The 18,501-nt window shown below is 40.1% G+C and overlaps 1 protein-coding gene across 1 annotated transcript; it reads right to left on the reverse strand.

The window, feature by feature from the left end:
• Nucleotides 1-768: 768 nt before the first annotated feature.
• enc1 (ectodermal-neural cortex 1) lies at nucleotides 769-14,377 on the reverse strand. Its single transcript, XM_075455710.1, has 3 exons — nucleotides 14,053-14,377; nucleotides 6,707-8,522; nucleotides 769-3,202 (listed from the first exon to the last, which is right to left on the reverse strand). The coding sequence occupies exon 2, from the start codon at nucleotides 8,514-8,516 to the stop codon at nucleotides 6,741-6,743; it is 1,776 nt and encodes a 591-aa protein (XP_075311825.1). The 5' UTR covers nucleotides 8,517-8,522; nucleotides 14,053-14,377; the 3' UTR covers nucleotides 769-3,202; nucleotides 6,707-6,740.
• Nucleotides 14,378-18,501: the final 4,124 nt, after the last annotated feature.

The following is an 18,501-nucleotide window of genomic DNA, read 5'->3' on the forward strand; positions in this document are numbered from 1 at the left end:
CACACAGACAGAAACACTGATTAAAGTGGGACTCCCTCAAGTATATATGGGTGAATTTTGTTTGCATGAGGGTCAAGATCCAGAAAAACTGGTGTTTCTCAAACACACATCACTGGTCAGGAGTTGTGTCAGGGTGAAGAATGTAAACAGTGAGCAGAGCTGGACTCCTCGGAGCTGGAGGAACGCAACGAGTGGCAGTGTTCTCTCTAGTCACTCACTAATGGGATGTTAGACACGTTACAAACCAGGGGAATGTCATACGCAGGAAGGCTTCACTGGTGAGCCGTTTTGCAATGCATTTTACTGATGAACACTGAGAGGGGGTGTAGGAAGTGAGAGGGGAGGCAGGCCAAGCAGGGAGGGGGAAGAGAACAAGGGAGAGGTGCTTTTTAAGATTTTGTGTTGTCCTCCAGCCCCCACACTTTGCAGATAAAGGTTGCTGTTGCCAAGGTGACTTGACAGAGAAAGGGAAAGTATCTGGCTGTTTTGCCTGTTTTTGTAAGGGAAGCTTCGAAGCCATAAGACAATTTCATTCCTTCCTTCACAAAACAAAACCTCTACGCATGATATATTGCCTTAAATACCTCAAGACACTTTGGCTGCTATATCAATTTAAAAGATGCCTAAATATCCAAAACATGCAGTAATGAGAAAGCACCCTATGCTGTCTTGAAGCTGTGTTTCCCTTCTAAATCAGCATCATCACATTGATACATGCAGACAGACAAATGATCTCCACACTGAAGAAAAAGAGGCAGTGCTTCACGGTCAAGAGGAAAAAACTCTTATCTTTATTAGCCATGAATTTCACATTGTGAAAAAAATCACATGTACAAAATAACGCCATAAAAAATAGAAATGAAACTTTTACATGACGAAAAAAGAAACCGATGCACACTGACAGTATTTTCTGTCTAATTTACATCATTATAAGAAGCAAGATACCATGCTCGAGATTGAGCCAACTGGATTTCCACATAAAACAGAAGATAAGAGGAGGGCAAGAGTAGAAATAGGGAAATGCCACCCAGCAATTAGGTGCAAATTGAAGGGGCATTTATTACTCACTGTTGCCAGGGAAACATGTATTCTATGGGAAAGAAAGGCCCTTATCTGATTGGTGGGGCCAGAGTCTCTGAATTCAATGGTTGGATGAGGTCAACATTATGTTGCCACAATGGTCTCTGCAGAAGTCTTGAAATTCACAATCAGAGGAATTTTTGGGGTGGGTTAAGGAGCTGAACTGGAATTTAAGGGGCTGTTTAACGCTTTAGTGAAGAAAGAGTGTTGCAAACAAAATATAAATATTTCACCAAGACATTACCATCTACAATGAAATTCAATTGATATTCAATTGTAACAAGTCAATGTTCAGGTCACCTAAACAGACACACAGACAGAAACACTGATTAAAGTCACCAAGCATTTTAAGACATTTGCTGCTTTTTGGTCTACAGGAACTTGCAATGTTTTCTCTTCTTTTTTCTTTTTTATGTGCATCAATGACACTATGGTGAAAAGCACTGTGGTGTCTAGCCTTAACAATGCACAGCTTTCTGGATAGGACACCCTCTCGACCAAATGGTTAAGAGGACTGTGGATTAACACTCAGAGGAGCCAAGTTGGCACATGTCACCGTCCTCCAGTTGTCCTTGGGACAGCTGCAAAGACTGTCGCATTCTTAACCATGTCAGGGTTGCTCTGTGATGTCCCCAGTAGTTAATGGGTCACATACTGTGCCATTCTAGCAGTCTTATTTGTAATGTGATTTATGTCTTCTTGGTTGGTTTGGTACAGGTTGGGCTGATTCAAGGCATGTTTGGACTCAGGTTCGAACTTTCAGTGCCATTAAGGATGACTGCTTTCATGTCAACAGTTATGTGAGTCATTATTCCTCTTCCATCCACTGAAAACGGCAGAAAACCTGCGAGAGGTGCAACTATGTGTCTTTTAAAGAGAAAGTTCCTCCTAGGAAAGACAGAACTGTGCAAAATGCAGCCCCACTGAGACCAAATAAAACACAACACCTGGACATGCATGACACAACCCAACATGCATTCACATATGAATGCAGGAAGAAGAAATAAATAGAGTAAACATATTAAAATAACAGAGTTATCATTGCCATATAAATTAAGACTATATTGCAGCAAGTTTAAGCAGAAACTCAGTTTGGGTTAAGGTGACAAGATTTCTGAGGAGTTCATGCCAGGATAACTGAATCACTATGAGTGGACATGCTCAAAAAAGGGTTCAGCTATGACTCAGCAAGTGAACCACCACATTTATCAGTAAAACAGAAGCACAGCCGGTCTTTTACAGCATTAAGTGTACAGCTCAATGTGGCAGTGTTCCTTCTGAAGCAAGGACTCCAAACACTGAATATGGCCCAGGCAGCCGTCAATGCGTTGCTGAAAAACAGCAAACATGAGAGGCCCTGACCTCGAGGCACCTCGACCCCCTGGCCACTCACAGATCCCCTCCATCCTCCTCAACCTCAGCTGGTGTTGGTCATCAACACCTCATGACCGGCAGTGACAGCCAAAAACCACAGCCTTCATAAGAGGAACACTCGAAGGTTTGTTTTTGTGTCAGAGCAGTTAGAAGCACAAGTTAGAAAATAAAAATAATGAAAGAGGATACAAATAAAAGAGCTTATTAGAGGGCGGGGGGTTGCTCCTTCATTGTGCTTTTACAAATCGTATATATTCAGTCAGACTGAGCTGATTATTTTTTTTTTTTCACACCAATCACTGCCTCCCAATCCATCAGTCCAAACAGAACATCCATCATGCTAGATTTTTTTCTTCTTCTTCTTCTTCTTCTTCTTCTTTTTTTTTTTTTTTTGTCATAGAATAAAACATTGATACAGATTCTCACAAGCCTTTAATGACTAAATGGGAAAAATGCAGGTTTGTGATATGTTTGCAGCATGAAAGCACAAGGTGCACACAAGTTCTGAGTTTGTGCCTCATAGAGCATGCAGCAGTCTGTTTGGTTTGTTTGCGTAAAACTGTCGTACTCTACGTCTCAGCCTCCTTCTCAGAAACTGTCCAGCTGATCAAGTCTCTGCTTCTGCATCTTTGCAACATCGAAATGAATGCGGGCGTCTGTACATCACTGCTCGGGGTCTCTTTCAGAGGAAGAGAATGTGTGCTTCTTCACAGTTGGGAGACCGGTAGATGATGCAAACAAGGGAAATCTGAGAAGAGAAGAATGACTCGTTAAACAGGCTAATAAGATGGATTGAGATGCTCAAAAGTAAACTGAGCCAAACAAGTTAAAAGGTGACTTATTAATAATTTAAAAGAAGAAGCACAGAGGAAGGCTAAACGTAGAGAATAACATACATCTATGGGGAAACAAGACTTAGATTTAAAGCTTCTGAATCACCTTAAAACTTTCCCAAAATAATAGTTTCTGTCCAGGTGGAAGAAATGAAAATAACACCTGTTATACAAATGCAAGAGCTACGTATTCCAGTGTCTGCCCAGTGGAGACCTGTATTTCTATTGACATACAATATGTTACGTTGCATTGGATTTTTTCGCTCACAATGATCTATACTCAGTTTAAACTGCCGTTTTTATGCCATACACCTCACCTAGGAAGGGTTTCATTGCACTGATAGTATATCACATTACACTGCACAGGTCTTCCTAATGTGTCCATGCTGTATCTCCTCCCAGACTAATAGATTTGGCAAATCCACCAACTCTATTTCCTCAGTGCAGCCTGGCCTTCATCCAGCTTCTTATCTCTCTCTCTCTGCCTACTATACTTTTCACATCTGAGTGCATTTCATGCTCAGAATTTCATTTTGACCTTTCCATTTTTAGAGCCTTTACTTAATATGTGCCTATCTCTACAGCACAGATGGTTAAAGGCTTGGTGGCCCCTCTATGTGTTTAATGTGAATGTAATATCATTATCTATCTCTAACTGGGGCTTTCTCATGCTGTAGCTGCCGGAGGACATGCATGTGATGAAAGAGTGAATAAATACACATTGAAGAGCACTTTGTAGCCTGAAACCTGGATTTATCTAGAGTTTACAGTGATCAGCTCTTTTCTTGAAATATATAAAGCAGAGAAGAGTCCAACTCCAATTAGATTAATTTTTGTATGTAGAGAAATGTATGTTTCTGAATGATACATTTAAAAAGTCTTTCGTCCACAATCAAGGAGCTCATTATTTTTCCTCTCGTAGGAATTTTTCCAGTGTGTTATGCAAAAGACTATTTGTTAGCCAGTAATGGTAACTTCCTATTACTGAATCTAAGCTTATTGGCTGCTGGCTGAGGTTTCATATTCGTGCAAGTCAAATCATCTGAGTTTCATAAGCATATTCCCAAAATGTCAACATATTTTCCCAACACTCTGCACACGCCGGATAACATTGAAACCATTTAAACACTGTCACGGGAATTAGAAACCAGATGGGTCTGTATGAGCTTGTTTAGACATTCAGTTTTACTTCCTTTCAGTATGAAGATCAAATGTGTTATAAAGTACCAAAACATTTTGGACACACCCGACTATCAATTTGAATGAAAAGGTGTGTGTATATGTTCATATGTTTGTCTGGTATTGTAGATACTATTTCTTGACAAAAAACACCGAAGTCCATTTTTTTTCCCCTATGTATTTTTGTTTTCTTTTTTTGATAATTTAGAGTCTTGAAACGTTAAATCCTTCCTCCATCTTTTTCTTTTTTGTTTGTACAACCTGAATGTGCCGGGGTGTAAAAGTGACCTTTTCCTGGCCATAAAGTTGCAGTTCAGGTAAACAATTCAGTCCTATCTAACTGGCATTGAATGACTTTATTTCATTAGCCAGTAGATACATACAATCAAGAGGCGCAATCCCTAAAAAATGACCACACTATCAACATCAAGACAGATGATCTACGCTATAATGTTACTAGATTTTGTGAGTACCATTTACCCCCAACAAAAGCTTTCCAAGAGAAAAATCCAAAAAGGAGAAAATCTCACACAAGTTAGATTTGTTCCCCTGGGAAAAACTGAAAGCCCCTCTTTTTTTCTTTCACTGCTAGAATCTCCTTCTGTGAGGTCTAGCAAACTTCCTTTCCCTTTCATTCCTACACAGTCAGCCTTCTTTTCCATTCCTCCACATTTAGTCTATTCACAACGTTCGGTGAGTGGACCGTCAGTTGCCATGACAGGCAAGCGCACAGAAAACAAATTCTGTATTAAATTAGTGACAGGATTATTTACTTCACTGAGCACTGTGTTGCTCAGGCTAGATAGTTCAAACCTTCATTCTAGCCTCTCCCTTTCAAAGATGAGTCACTAAAAAAGGGGAATAATAAGTCTTAAAAATGATTTCATCCTGTAAAGAGAAGGAACATCATCGTGCTGCAGCAGTGAAGCTGCTCTGAGCCGTCTCCTAGCATTATCAAATGGAGACATGCAGAGCTGGACAGCTGAGAAGTCACTCTCATTCGCTCCTTTTCATCCTCAGGAGCCAAGGACTGCCAGGCATTTAAAAGAAAAAAACCCCAAAGAAAAATGAAAAGGACTGCCTGCACTGGTGTGTGTGTGGGCATCGGTGTGGGAATTGCGTGATGTGATGTGATCGTGACCCTGCAGTGAGCAGAAAGATCAGGTTTTGCCAGCTGACTACCCATGTTCCACATACGTCTGACCTGTTCATCATCAGAACGGGAGAGTAGGGTTAGAGAAAGGCCATTAGGAAGTAGATGGCAGCAGAAGAGACTGTTGAGTCTGAAGACAGTAAATCCTCAGCGTGAGACCACTGCTATGAAGGGTGATGGGAGTGTGTCTGGGATGAGACGGGTAGGGCTCTGCACTCTCTCTGCTTACTTCCCCTGCTGCCACTTCTCTCACTTCCCTCTTCTTGTAACTGGTGATGTATGGTTTCTGACACTGTGTGAGTCGCAGGCTACCCCCTTCTCACCCATCCTAAAGACCACAACCTCATCAAAGGAGGGTGACTATGAGTGGATTAGCAACACCGGGTGTTGCAGCCTGCTGGTGTGCGGCTTGTCTAATTGGCAACCCCCTTTTCCCTCTCAGAGAGAATCCCCCCGCAGGAGCCATAAAAGTATCCTATTCTCTTTCAATTACCCTCTCCGTCCTTTGGCCCATCCCCATCCCCATCCCCACAGCCACATAAGTCACTTAACTAACACACACAACCCCCTTTCAATTCCTCCCAAAAGATCTACCCTCCCTCATTTATATCTATTTCCTTTCTACTGAGAGGACTCCACATATCAAACCAATACCTCTCATATTCTGAAAATCCAAAAGACACAACACCATGTCAAACTTGAATATTATATTATATAATAACATATAAAGGGTATGGCCCTTTCAGAAGTAAAGGTTGAAAAAATAATTATGGTCATACTGTTTTACTGGTATAACTTCACCATATGTAGTTGTAAAGACTGACCAAGACTGACTATTTCAACCAAATAGAAGAGCTTTGTTTCTAGTTCAGCCACCTTATTGTGAGTAGTTTGGAACATTTGCACCCCAAAATCAATAGTTTGGCCTCAAACCGTAAATGATTATAATGGTTATGATCAAAACTTTATATCTGGCTTATCTTTTTAAAAGTCCATAAAAGTTCTAAGAACCCTTATAGAACTGATTCAATAACCACAGCTTAATTGGTCTTGGAGGGATATTAGGGAAAAGAGAGATTTAGCTTACCTAATGGAGAGGGTGCAGGTAGACGGTTTGGGATTCAAGCTGGTAGGTGTTTCCAGGTGCTGACGAAAGCAGTAGGAATGAGTGAGTATGGCACAGTAGTTATGCTGTTCCATGCATCAAGCGTCGGGTCGTAGCAGTCCAGAGTTTTACATCGCTGTGTACCAAAGTACCCGCCCACGACATAAAGTTTGTTTCCTGATGCCACAGCCTGGCAGCTCATCCGCTTGGCTGTCACATCACCCACTTTAGTCCACTGGTAGTTCTCGCTGCTAAACTTGTAAGCTGAGCATGCAGAGAATTCTGTATCTCCACCCATGACAAAGATCTGGTTTCCCAGCACAGCAGCAGCTGTATAACGCCACGGTTGTGGGCAGGATGCAGGCACAGTCCATCGGTTCTCTTGTGGATCGTAGCATTGAACCTTGGGCAGTTTGTCGTGGGTGACACTTGTTCCTCCAAAGGCAAACAGCTTGAGCTTTACACTGACCACTGCTGCATTACTCACACCCTCTCTCAGAGGAGCCACCATGGTCCATTTGTTTGCCATTGGGTCAAACTGCTCCACCTGTTTGAGTGAAACAGATGGAGAAGCAGGGAGGCAGCCAGTTGCTGCAGTATGTCCTCCAACGACATATAGGCAGTGTTTCAGCTCGGCAGAGCCATGGCCAAACCTGGCGATGAGCATGGGGGCTGCCTTTGACCATTCCTCATGGAGAGTGTCATAGACCCACACATCTTTGGACACCCCATTCTCAGATCCTCTCCCGCCTGTGATGTATACCTTACAGCCAATGGCGCAGGCACTGAACTCCTTCCTGGGACTGGGGATGTCAGCTTTTGGGATTATCTCTTTTGCCTTCTGGTCCACCAAATACAACTTATCGCACATGAAGGTCTGCCCACCCAGAAGAAAGAGGGCATGGCTGGTTTTTCTTGGTCGAGCACATGGGCTATTGACGACACCATCGTTCTGAAGGATCTTCAGCTTACAGCGAATCGCTTCATCTACCAGTTCCTTGCTATTTGCCTGGGCATTGATCAGCTCCTCTGTTGAGACATTCTCCATTAAAAATATGGCAGGCAGCAGGGCAAGGCGGACTGTTTTTAGGAGCTCTGGTAGATGGCAGTGCCTCCTTTCCAGGTCATAGTTGATCCAGTTAAGGGCAGCTTCATAAACCAGTCTCTCATCTTCTGTCTCTAGCTCCTCGTGTGACAAAAGTTGCACCACCATATCTTTGGGCAGTTGGAGGAAGTCCTCTGTCTTGCAAATAGCAGGGAAGTTGCTCAGACACATGCCCCAGGAGAGCTCTGACAGCTTGGTACACTGGTGGGCGTCAGACAGCAGCAGCATGCCAAGACAGTTGGATGGGTGAAGGTTTCTCTCAAGGAATTCAGCGCAGGCATCACGGATGTCTTGAAACTCCAACATGTCCCCAGCCTCCAGTAGTGACTCTGCATTCTCCTCATTTATTACGACACGTGACGAGTATGCATAATCCAGCAGAAGCTCTAAAACCTCTGGGTGGATCGAGTCTCGGAAGTCAACCTCACTGGCCTGGCTCTCCCTCAACCCACCACTGAACATGGCCTCAAAGTAGCGGCTGCAGGCAGCCAACACGGCTCGATGACAGGGAAAGGAGCGGCTGCCGGCATGAAGCAGCACATCTGTGAAAAGCCTTTGCTGCCGCAGAGCGTTGAGGTGCATGAGGACACTGTCAGCGTAGGAGGACTTGTGAAAAAGGTAGATGTTCATAGAGCCGGTGCTGGCTCGTGATTTTCGGTTCTCATGGACACACACGGACATTTTCATTGAATCCTGAAATGGAAAGAAAAATAAAATCTCTCTTTAATGCATTACATTCCAAAACATAGAATTTAGCTTCTATTACAAATTTCTATTTTTCAACCTTTTAAACATATCTACTCATTTCTGTAGTTGCTGAAATGCAGGCTAAATCATGTTAATAGAGACTAGATCGTTATTCTCATGGTTAAAAAAGGAGATTAATCAGTAAAGTGGGCCTAATTTGCCTAACAAATTTTACTCTCAGCACTGACTGCTGCACATGCAAATACTGTGATGCTGATGCTGAAATATTGAATGATTCAGTGCTAAAATCCATGAGAGAGTTATTAACATTTTTTTGGAGAAGAAATTACAATCCCCCCCAAGAGAAATACATTAGTCAAGAGATAAAGTGAATAAAAATGACAAAACTGCATACATCTTGGGGCTATGAAGGTCAAGTCGAAAACAATTTTCCACCTTAAGCTCTGAGCACTGGTAATCCCCGTCTTTCAGAGATACACTGATTTACAAGTAAGTGTCCCTTTGCAGAGGGTTCTTTAAGAATAGAAGAAAGAGACAGCGGGACTCTTTTAAGCCTCTCAGAAATGCACCCAATTTACTCCACTCCCCTTCCAAAAAAATGTGCTCCCATCTTCACTGTCCTCACTTTCATTCCAACTAATTTTCTAAGTAAGTCAAGTGCCTCCTGTGCTCTGTTAACAGAAGAACTGGGTCAATGTGTGACCTTGTAAATCCACACATTCTTTGAATAGACTTTATCAGTTCTCAGCCTGCTTTAGAGACCGCAGGTGTCAGAAATAATTTAATCAAATCTGATAGAGGATTGTTCTAATTTGAGAATAAACCCTTTGACCTTGACAGTCTCCCGTCTTCTAGTATCAAAACATGGTTGACGTGGTTGCAGAATGCTTGCAGCTTCTTTATTGACAACAAACAGCTGCAAAGTGTGGTCAGCTCACAACCTGACAGTTACTGTGAATTCCAAGGATTCCAAAGATTGAAGACAAAAGGGCTTTGAAAACATCCATAAAAGTTTTTCAAAAGAGCCGTGCGGAGTGACATACTTCTGCCTTCTAGCTATAAATCAAGCTGAATAAATACGAAAGATAAGAAAAATCTGAATAAAATCCAGATGTATCCTAATCTTTTTCTTTTATTAATGATGTATTTAGTTGAATATCTTGAGACTGTGAGACTGTCAGAATACCTCAAAGACACTTATCTAATGATAAGATCAGCCTGATTTTAAATGACCTAATTATCTATAATCCTAATTTGGAAAAGACTAATGATTTAAATACCTCAATACTTAGCATCCACTATGTGAAATAGATCAGTCACAGGGACAATGTTTGACAAACCTTCAAGCGGTGAGGATGTGATAATCAAGACAAGACAGATTTTCAATCCAAGACAGAGAGAGTTCAAAAGTCCTCAGGTGACATAAATGATTCCCCCACAACCAAACTACAGAGAGGAGAGGAAAGTTTCCATTTTCCATTAGTTGCATCATCTGCTCCACAATCCTCAGCATGCAGTCTTGTGAATAGGAAATTAAGCTTCAACCCTGCAGGTACAAATGCAAGAGCAGTGGGGATTTCTAATGATCACTCACACCTTTAGCTTCATGTCTTAGAGAATAGTGAATGAATCACTATGAACTTGTCGTTTGATGTTCAAGCATAGTTCTTAACGTTCTGATTTGGTCTTCCTCTTCCATTTGTGGCCTTCTACATTTTTCTCTAATCGTATACATCTTTACCAATACCGTATACATTTACTGTTAAATGAATATTTAATTCATTGTATTGTGTTTGTATTGTGACTATTGTGAACATAGATATTCATGGTGGTGTAAGCATTTAACAATACCTTGCTATGTCTATATCCAACTTTGCATGATCACTAATATTGGTGCAGAAGTTTATGAAACAAACTAAATTGATTCAAAAGGATTTATCCCATTCCAAAATCTGCAGATTTGGTAACTTGTTATCTCCTGGCCTCAGCCAGAATATCGTCAACATGGGCTCTCCCCTGCACTCGTCACCTCCTACACACACTGAAGCGCTTGTATTCTAATTGAAAGGTGTAAGTAGCTTGATTCCAATAAGTGATCCTAATAAGCCAGGGATTTAATTGAAGAGGTTTTACATGTGCTAATAATTAGCACGTTAATAAATATGACCCACAGTAGTTCAGGTCTGAGGCACAGTAAGCTGATCGCAGAAAAACTAGTTCAATATGAACTCAGCTGAATGGGCAGATTGTGAACCAATGGGCTCCAGGACGCAAAAGTGTAAAAGGCTCCAGAATCCCTATACCGTAGAGGACTGTAGCCATTTTGTGTTGCTTTATTGTTTTTGGCACCACTTTGGTAATTATGTGCCTAAGTTAGGTCCTTATGCAAATTATAATGTGGCCATTCCGTGCCACATTATGGTAATTAAGATCTCTTAATGGTTGCTTTGCAGTTCACATTAGTCTTTTTGCTTTATTTTATAATCATTATACTGTATATGTCTTTCCGTTTGCTTTTGTCCTAGTTTGGTCATTTTGTGTCACATTTGAATCATTTTACAATTAGTTTTGATTGTTTTGTTGCATGGTTTTGGTTGTTTTGGATTTACATTCAAATTTAGGTCTCATTTTTGTGGTCTTGAGTCTCTGTGGTCAGTTTGCATCTCTTTTTGTTTTTTTTTTAATTTCTCATATTGGTAAATTTTGCATTGCTTTACTGTCATGCCCTTTTAATTTTAAAAATGTGAATCGTAATTTGGTAATCTCTTTTTAGAAATTCTGCATCTCTTTGTGGGGATTTTGCATCACATTAGTGTTTTTGTGTCTCTCTAAGATATTTTCTCTTTGTTGCTGTTTTCATTTACGTCCATTCTGCATCTGATTTTTTGTCTTTTTCTGGTATATGTATCATATTTCAGAGCAAAGATCAGGGGCCCTCTGACTACTTTGGCCCTTGGACATGAATCCATTCCTCCATGAACCCATGCAAATGAAACCTAGTTATCATACAGTGACTGGAAAAAATAAATAAAAAGGATTCTGCACTAGTAATGGCATGCAACAGAGGAAAATAATGTCACTGCTGGGGCCATGAGGCCAAACAATCTGTAGTTTCTGTCTGTATTCTAACCTCCATGGTAAAATATTTTCCTCTTTGAAATGGCCTTGTCATGCCATAACATTATCTTATCTTGATAACTGCATAGCAAGACACGGCCTTGTTGTCAGAAATACCTACATTCTTGTCTGACGTAAAAAAAAAAATAGTCAAGAATTTCACAATAATTCTTGACTATTTTTTTTCATTGTCCTGCAAGCATCCACTTAAAAGACATCCTGTTCCATGTAAATAGTTATTATAATCTAGATTTGCATTTCAGCAAATGAATGTGCTCATTCATATGTACACACTTGTACTAATAGTGAGTGCAGGAGAGGTGAACAAAGAAAAGGGCAGTAAACCACTTTAACTATTTGCATATCAAACAATAAAACCTGGATTACTAGCTAGGCCTGAAAACCCAGTGACAAACATGTCAAGCTTAAACAGAAATTCATCCCTTGTTACAGATTTGCTTATATCTAACATGTATCTAGTGAAGTGTAACATTGTTGTAATTTGAGCCTATATGTGTCAACCTACATATGTAATGTAAGAATAAAGAGTCATGTCAGAATGGTAACGCCACTTTTCACTATGGATGCTTCTTCATTTTAAGCACACAATGCCTCTTCTTAGGCAATAATCACAAACACCTAAACACAGATTATTGATTAAATCAGATTCACATATCATTGCTTAGCTAAACTTCCATTACATCCACAGCAAACTGTGTAAGTTTAAACATCTTGGCTGTTTCAAGCTTCTGTGAAATTCCTGACGGCTCATTAAGGCCTCGTGTTTCAAGACTAAAATAAGAATATTAAAGTATTTTTGGAGTTATTCTAGGAGCATGGAGAAATAACAGTTTAAAATCTATGCTGACAACTTTCAAAATGTGGAACTAAAAAGTTGTCAGTCGTAGCTCTGCTGTAAAGGTGAACAAGCTAAAAGATTTTTCAGTTGCATCCTCACTGGCTATTTCACGTTTTACAGGCGCAATGAAACCCTTTCAAAGAAAACTAAATTCAGTTTCAGACCTTAATGAGTGAGCAAAAGTAGCAAGAACAGTTAGGATAGTCAAGCTTTATTTTCATATGAGAATTCATTAACTTGCCTGTCACCCCGACAGTATGGCTGTTTTGTTCTTTGGCTTCATGTCAAATTTTCAGTATTTTCTGAGTATCTTTAAGAACTGTAAAGCTTTAGAATTAAACTACCGACTGAAAAGACGGAGAAAACAAAAGTCTGAAGCATTAACCTCTTTATGTGCCCAACATATTTTGACAATCAACAGTTTCAGTTCCTTTTCAAACTAAAACTGCGACAAAAAAACTCCAAAGTCTCATCCACTACAAGGTGAGAATTTGCTACTGTCTTTGTACCTGACTCTGAAGCGTTTGGACTGATGATCAGTCAAACTACTTTACAACTTTGAGACATCACATGGAATAATGAAGGCGTGTGATTGGCATTTTGTCCCTCTTATTTCTTTTGACATTTAACAGCAACGTAATAAACAGGAACAATAGCTGCTGCCCTGAAATGAGCCATAAATTAGTGCCAACAATTTCAAGTTGTCCTGACTCACTTATTAGTCCATCTTCTGCTAAAGTAGGCTACCGGAGTCAGTACACTGGCACAAAGTGTCAGCAGTGTGAGTGTGTGCTTTTCTCTGAGAGTTGCCCTAGTTCCCTTATAGAAACCAGACTCACAGGCACACAACCAGAAAGCTCGCACTTCATACCACATGCAGAAAGCACACAGTATAGAAAGCCATGTCTGCAGCCCCTGGCTGCTGACTGCAGTCTGTTTAAAATCATTGCCAGGTGTTCACAGCCAACCATGGACACAGGAAGAGGGATGGGAGGGAGACAACTTCAAAAGTAAACACCAGGCTTATGTGGACTTAGGTCCGTACATCTGCCAAGCGAGATGCAAAACAAAGACTGCAAAGCAGCAGCTATCGATCTTCATGTTTCCATCAATCTTAATCCCCCAACAAAATCAAATTTTTAGCCTCGAACCAGCTGCTCACACGTCCAACTGGGTCTAAATTAGGGGAAACATCCATAATGATGGAAAGGAGAGCATGTAACACCTGATGTCGCCTGTAAACATGTGAAACATCTTGAGCACGCATGGGGAGAAAAAAGGAACACGAACGGCTTAGAGAAGATCAGAGCTGCCATAATCGGTGTGCACACAGCAATGAAATGATAGGGATGAAATAAATAAATGTTTACATTTTGCTCCCATTATCCCGCTGCTCTCTGTTGCGCTTTATCTGCTACAGCCCTGAGTTTTCCATCACCAGGAGATTAGGGGGCGCAGCCGTGGTTACACTATAGATAAGCCTATCTATTCATGAGCAATAATAGATCACAGGAAAGAGAATTATTTTTTTTTTTTTACCTCTTTGGGTGAAAGCAGGAGTTCAATTGTGCCCGCAGTATCCCTCGGACATGCCACTTCTGAAAGAGCCACGATGCAAGCCGTGCGCCCGGAGAGTGGAACTCCTTGGTTATTCCCGAAATGCAGGCGGACGCGTGATCAGGATTAGGCCACTATACTTGCAAAGTCTCGAAGATTTGGATGTGTGTATTCATAAAGGAGGAAATAAAGAGAAGAGTTTTGATGTGACGGGTGTTTGAAGGCGTTCCTCCGGTGCCGCTGCTCTGCTCCTGAGTGTCGATCCTCCTCGTTTGCGCTCCCACTGAAATCAATGGGTGTGTTTACTGCGAGAAGGGGGGAGGATCGCCGTTCCTCGCAGGAAACGAAGTGAGAGACAAAGAGGGGTATGCATGGGGATGTGGAGGGAGGTGGTCTCACTAGGCAGCAGCAGACACAACCCCCCATCCACTAGAAAAAAACAAGAAAGTAATTATTTGTGTCGTTTTTTCCAGCCAAATCCTTCACAAGTTAGAGCATTGAAAATGTGATTATGTTTTTTTTTTAGAAAAAGTAGCCGACTATGAACGGCGTGAGCAGCATTTTGGCTCCTCGCAGCGGGACAGTTTAAACTATTCAGACCCCAGTTTGATGTTTTAGTCCAGTGGTTCCAGTCTTTTTGGTTGGATCCCCCTTTTGTTGTAAAGTCTTTAACAAGCACAATCACTGGTGAAAATGCCACAAGCCGAAAACAGTTGGTAATCACTAGTATGCAGCAATAAAGTTCACTGTAGGAGCTCGTTTTTTAATGAAAATATTCACCTTGCAGAGTACCTTATTTATCTATGAACAGTGTAATGTATTTAAGTGTTTTGGTTTAAAAACTACTTTCTAATTATAGTGAAGTACACGAGTACCTGTGAACATGGTAGTGTTCAGAATCTGAAAGTAGACACAAGGTAAAGTTATGGTTCCCAATTTTGCCTTAAAGACTAAACAAGATCCACCCAACATTGTGAATAGAGCACAGAGAAAATTAAAGCTATTGTTTGCCTTATTGTTTGGGGGCTTAAAATAAACTCCGAACGCTTTTCAAAACAATGATATATAGGAAGAGCCATGATCTGAGTGACTGAGTCACGACAGCCCAGTGTTCAGTTCTATAAGATTATAAAAGCATTGTGGTTTTTGGTTGAGGTAGCTGGCAACTAGAAGTCCAATTTTATCCCTGAACGTCTTGTGTGAGTCACGTCTGTGGCCCTTGCTGGATGTGACTAAACTCTTTAGTGGACCCTCCAGGCTGTAATGTTGTTATTTATTTCATTTCATTATCTTTTTACATCTATGGCGCACTTGTGATGTGGTAAATACAGACTCGCATCCGGTACGCATCATCAGTTTATGAAAATAAAACAGTATCGTCTCTGTTGCTTCCCAGTAAAGATGATGCAGAACACGGTTCATTAGAAGTAAATTGTGAAGTGTTTTGAGGAGGGCCTCATTATGGCTGGGAAAGCTGCTTATATGTGGCAGGAGAGACACCTAGTGGAAGAGGTACGGACATTAACTTCTTCATCCAGTTGTGTACGCGTTAAATCCACCTTTACCTTTTCTTCAAATATGTATTTCAGTCAAATTATAAACAGTTCATATCACATTGTCATGGCAAAGTAGAAAACTTTCTGTTTGGAATGTTCTAATTTCTGATTAAGTAATTTCTGTCCATTATGCATTGAGATCTAGATATATACAGTATATTTGTAAAGAAGCAGTTTGTCTGTTTTCATCAGGGGATATGTTTTAGCTTTATTTTCCATTTTTCTGATGGAAAACTTAAGCACTGAGGTCATTCTTTGGATTCATCTGTACAGACAGGCCTAAGCACAATGAGGTGGGCTTGGTTGTAAAGAAATTAATTCTTCATGACAGGAAATGATTATATAAGGATGGCATAAAAGATACCTTGTGGACGACATATTTCTGTAAATTTAGACTACTGTTGAGAGATACAGTCGTGGACTGATTCCAGAAAGAGTCTATTGAGCACAGGCCCAGGGGCCCATGATTTAATCAAAGAAAAATATCACATAGGAAGATAAAAAAAACAACCAAAATGAAATATGTAATAAGATATGTAAAATAACTGTTAAGAGACTAAATGGGGGAGAAAAAAGGGGTGCAACACAAAATAACCACATGGGGATGCAACATGACCACAAGCAAATAGATGCAAAATTACCTAAATGAGACTACTACTACAAAAATAATGATAATAATATTAATAATAATGATAGTAATGTAACATTTATTGATTTTGAGGGGATTTAAAAGGCTACAAACCTACAAATTTATATAAAACAACCAAAAGTCAATGTAAATGTCCATAATGAGGTGCATAAGAAGAACAATGTAAGATACAAAGCAACCCGTAAAGACATGCATAACAATACAGAGCTGTACCACAAAGAGACACAAAATGTATATAAATGTAATGACAAGTATAACAAACTAAATTGGCCCACAAAATTTGTAATAAACCAATCAAATTGTGATAAAAAGGAACCATGAAAAGATGCAAATTATCACAATTCCACACCGAGTAGGTAAAAGTGATGCTAAACAAGTAAAAAGAAACATGATGAAAAATGGACACAACATAGGTATCAAGATGCAAAGCACTTGTGCATTTCATTGTGTTTGAGCCACAAAACAAACACAAATCATATCTTCTTGGTTTGTGCTTCTTTATGTTGTTCAATCTTGGTGGCTTGGTCTTTGGTGGAATAACTGGGGGGCCTTTTACATATCGGTACTGTGGGATTCATAATCTCTCCGTTGCCACATCAGGAAAGCAAAAACAATGCATTCACGTTAAGATTGCATGTGTTGGAGATAAACAAATACTCCTTTTGCATTTTGCTTATTTCACACCAACAAAAAAAGAGTCAAGAATGACTGATCTTTTGCAGGTCAAATCTAGTGCGAGACATTGAAAAGAGTAACTAAAGGGTAAGTAAACATGACCAATATGTTTGACTAAAGTGAAGTGAACAAGTTCCACGCCTTACCAAGCCCAACAGGTAATGAGAACTTTTTTTTTTTTCCCACCAGTTACACTTACACCTACTCCTGAGGGCCATCAGATGCTGCAAGATAAGAGAGTGAAACCTGTTTAACGTGTTGATGCCTTTAACAAGGAACCACGGTGTGGTAGTTCTTGGATGTGAGGTTACAAAAATAACTTAGTCAGGCTGTTTCTTTGTTGGAATTTCCTTTTTCACTGCTTGGGAGAGTGGGTGCAAGGTCAAATATACTAACAGACTGTTTCTCTGACCCCGTGTACAGCTGGTACCATTTAGGTTGTCAACACTGTTTTCACAGGTCATTAGAAGTTAAGAAAGCCTCCTCATCTGCAAGATCCTTGAGATAAGAGGAGCTTCTGTGTTCCTGTGTCACATCTGAAAAATAACCTTGCTGGAGGATGTGAGCAGCTCTGAAACTCAGGAATGACCTTGTCCCTGTAGTATCCATTACAGTTTGTTGCACTATAAAATTTTGCACAATAGCAACTTGATTTAAGGCTCTCAAATAGAGACCGGTCCCCTCACCACAATGTCAAATGTGTGAGCTGACCTATGTTCTCACGATATGATTAATATATTTCCTGGCTGCTGAGTAAACAGGATTGTGGTTGATCCAGTTTTTATCTGTAACAGCATCTGTTCTTTTAGAGTTCCATGTTGTAATTTATTGGCAGATTTTGTTATAGTCATGCTGCTACTTTATTTAACACATTACCTAAAGAAGAATTTAAAGATATATCTGACGAGTTTTCAGCTCGGAGTACTTACGAAGCAGCTGAAGCAGAATTTTCTGCTTTAACCACATATCAGTCAACATTTAGGCCACACTAAACCATTCTATGTAAACTGTGAAAGAGGAAAACAGTTCTCTTCTTTTCAGAAAGAGATGTGTAATACCTTACTACCCTCTGGTGGCTAATGGCAGAGATACTGTTTCTGAGGCCATTTACTAACTTCCTGAATCTTTCCAACTTCTGCTGTTGTCTGCCTACACACAACAGAAATAAACTAAACTACTTTCTACTTTCTAAATTCAAACAAACTGTTTTGCCAAAATTTTGACTGATACTATAACTATTGTTAATACGTATTGTTAACTGAATCCAGGTGTAGCATGGCTTTGTTTTCCATTAGTCATGTTTAATCTATTACTTTGTTTTCTATTTTTTGGAATTTGTTTTAACATTATTTTCATGTAGTGTTTTTATCCTGCTATAGTTTCTAATAAATAAATAGATACATTGCTACATATGTATATATATTGCTAGATATTATATATTGCTGTGGAACCTCTTGTCAAAAGTTTAATTTGAGCTTTTTTATCTTTAAAGGTGCCGTCGGCAACTTTTATTTAGTTATATTAGCTTGAACTGTCATGGGATTCTGGAAG

The sequence above is a fragment of the Odontesthes bonariensis genome, chromosome 22 (genome assembly GCF_027942865.1).
Source record: "Odontesthes bonariensis isolate fOdoBon6 chromosome 22, fOdoBon6.hap1, whole genome shotgun sequence".
Taxonomy (NCBI): domain Eukaryota; kingdom Metazoa; phylum Chordata; class Actinopteri; order Atheriniformes; family Atherinopsidae; genus Odontesthes; species Odontesthes bonariensis.

Coding starts and splice junctions, on each gene's coding strand:
- enc1 (XM_075455710.1), bottom strand. CDS start 8,516: ATGAAAATGTCCGTGTGTGTCCATGAGAACCGAAAATCACGAGCCAGC.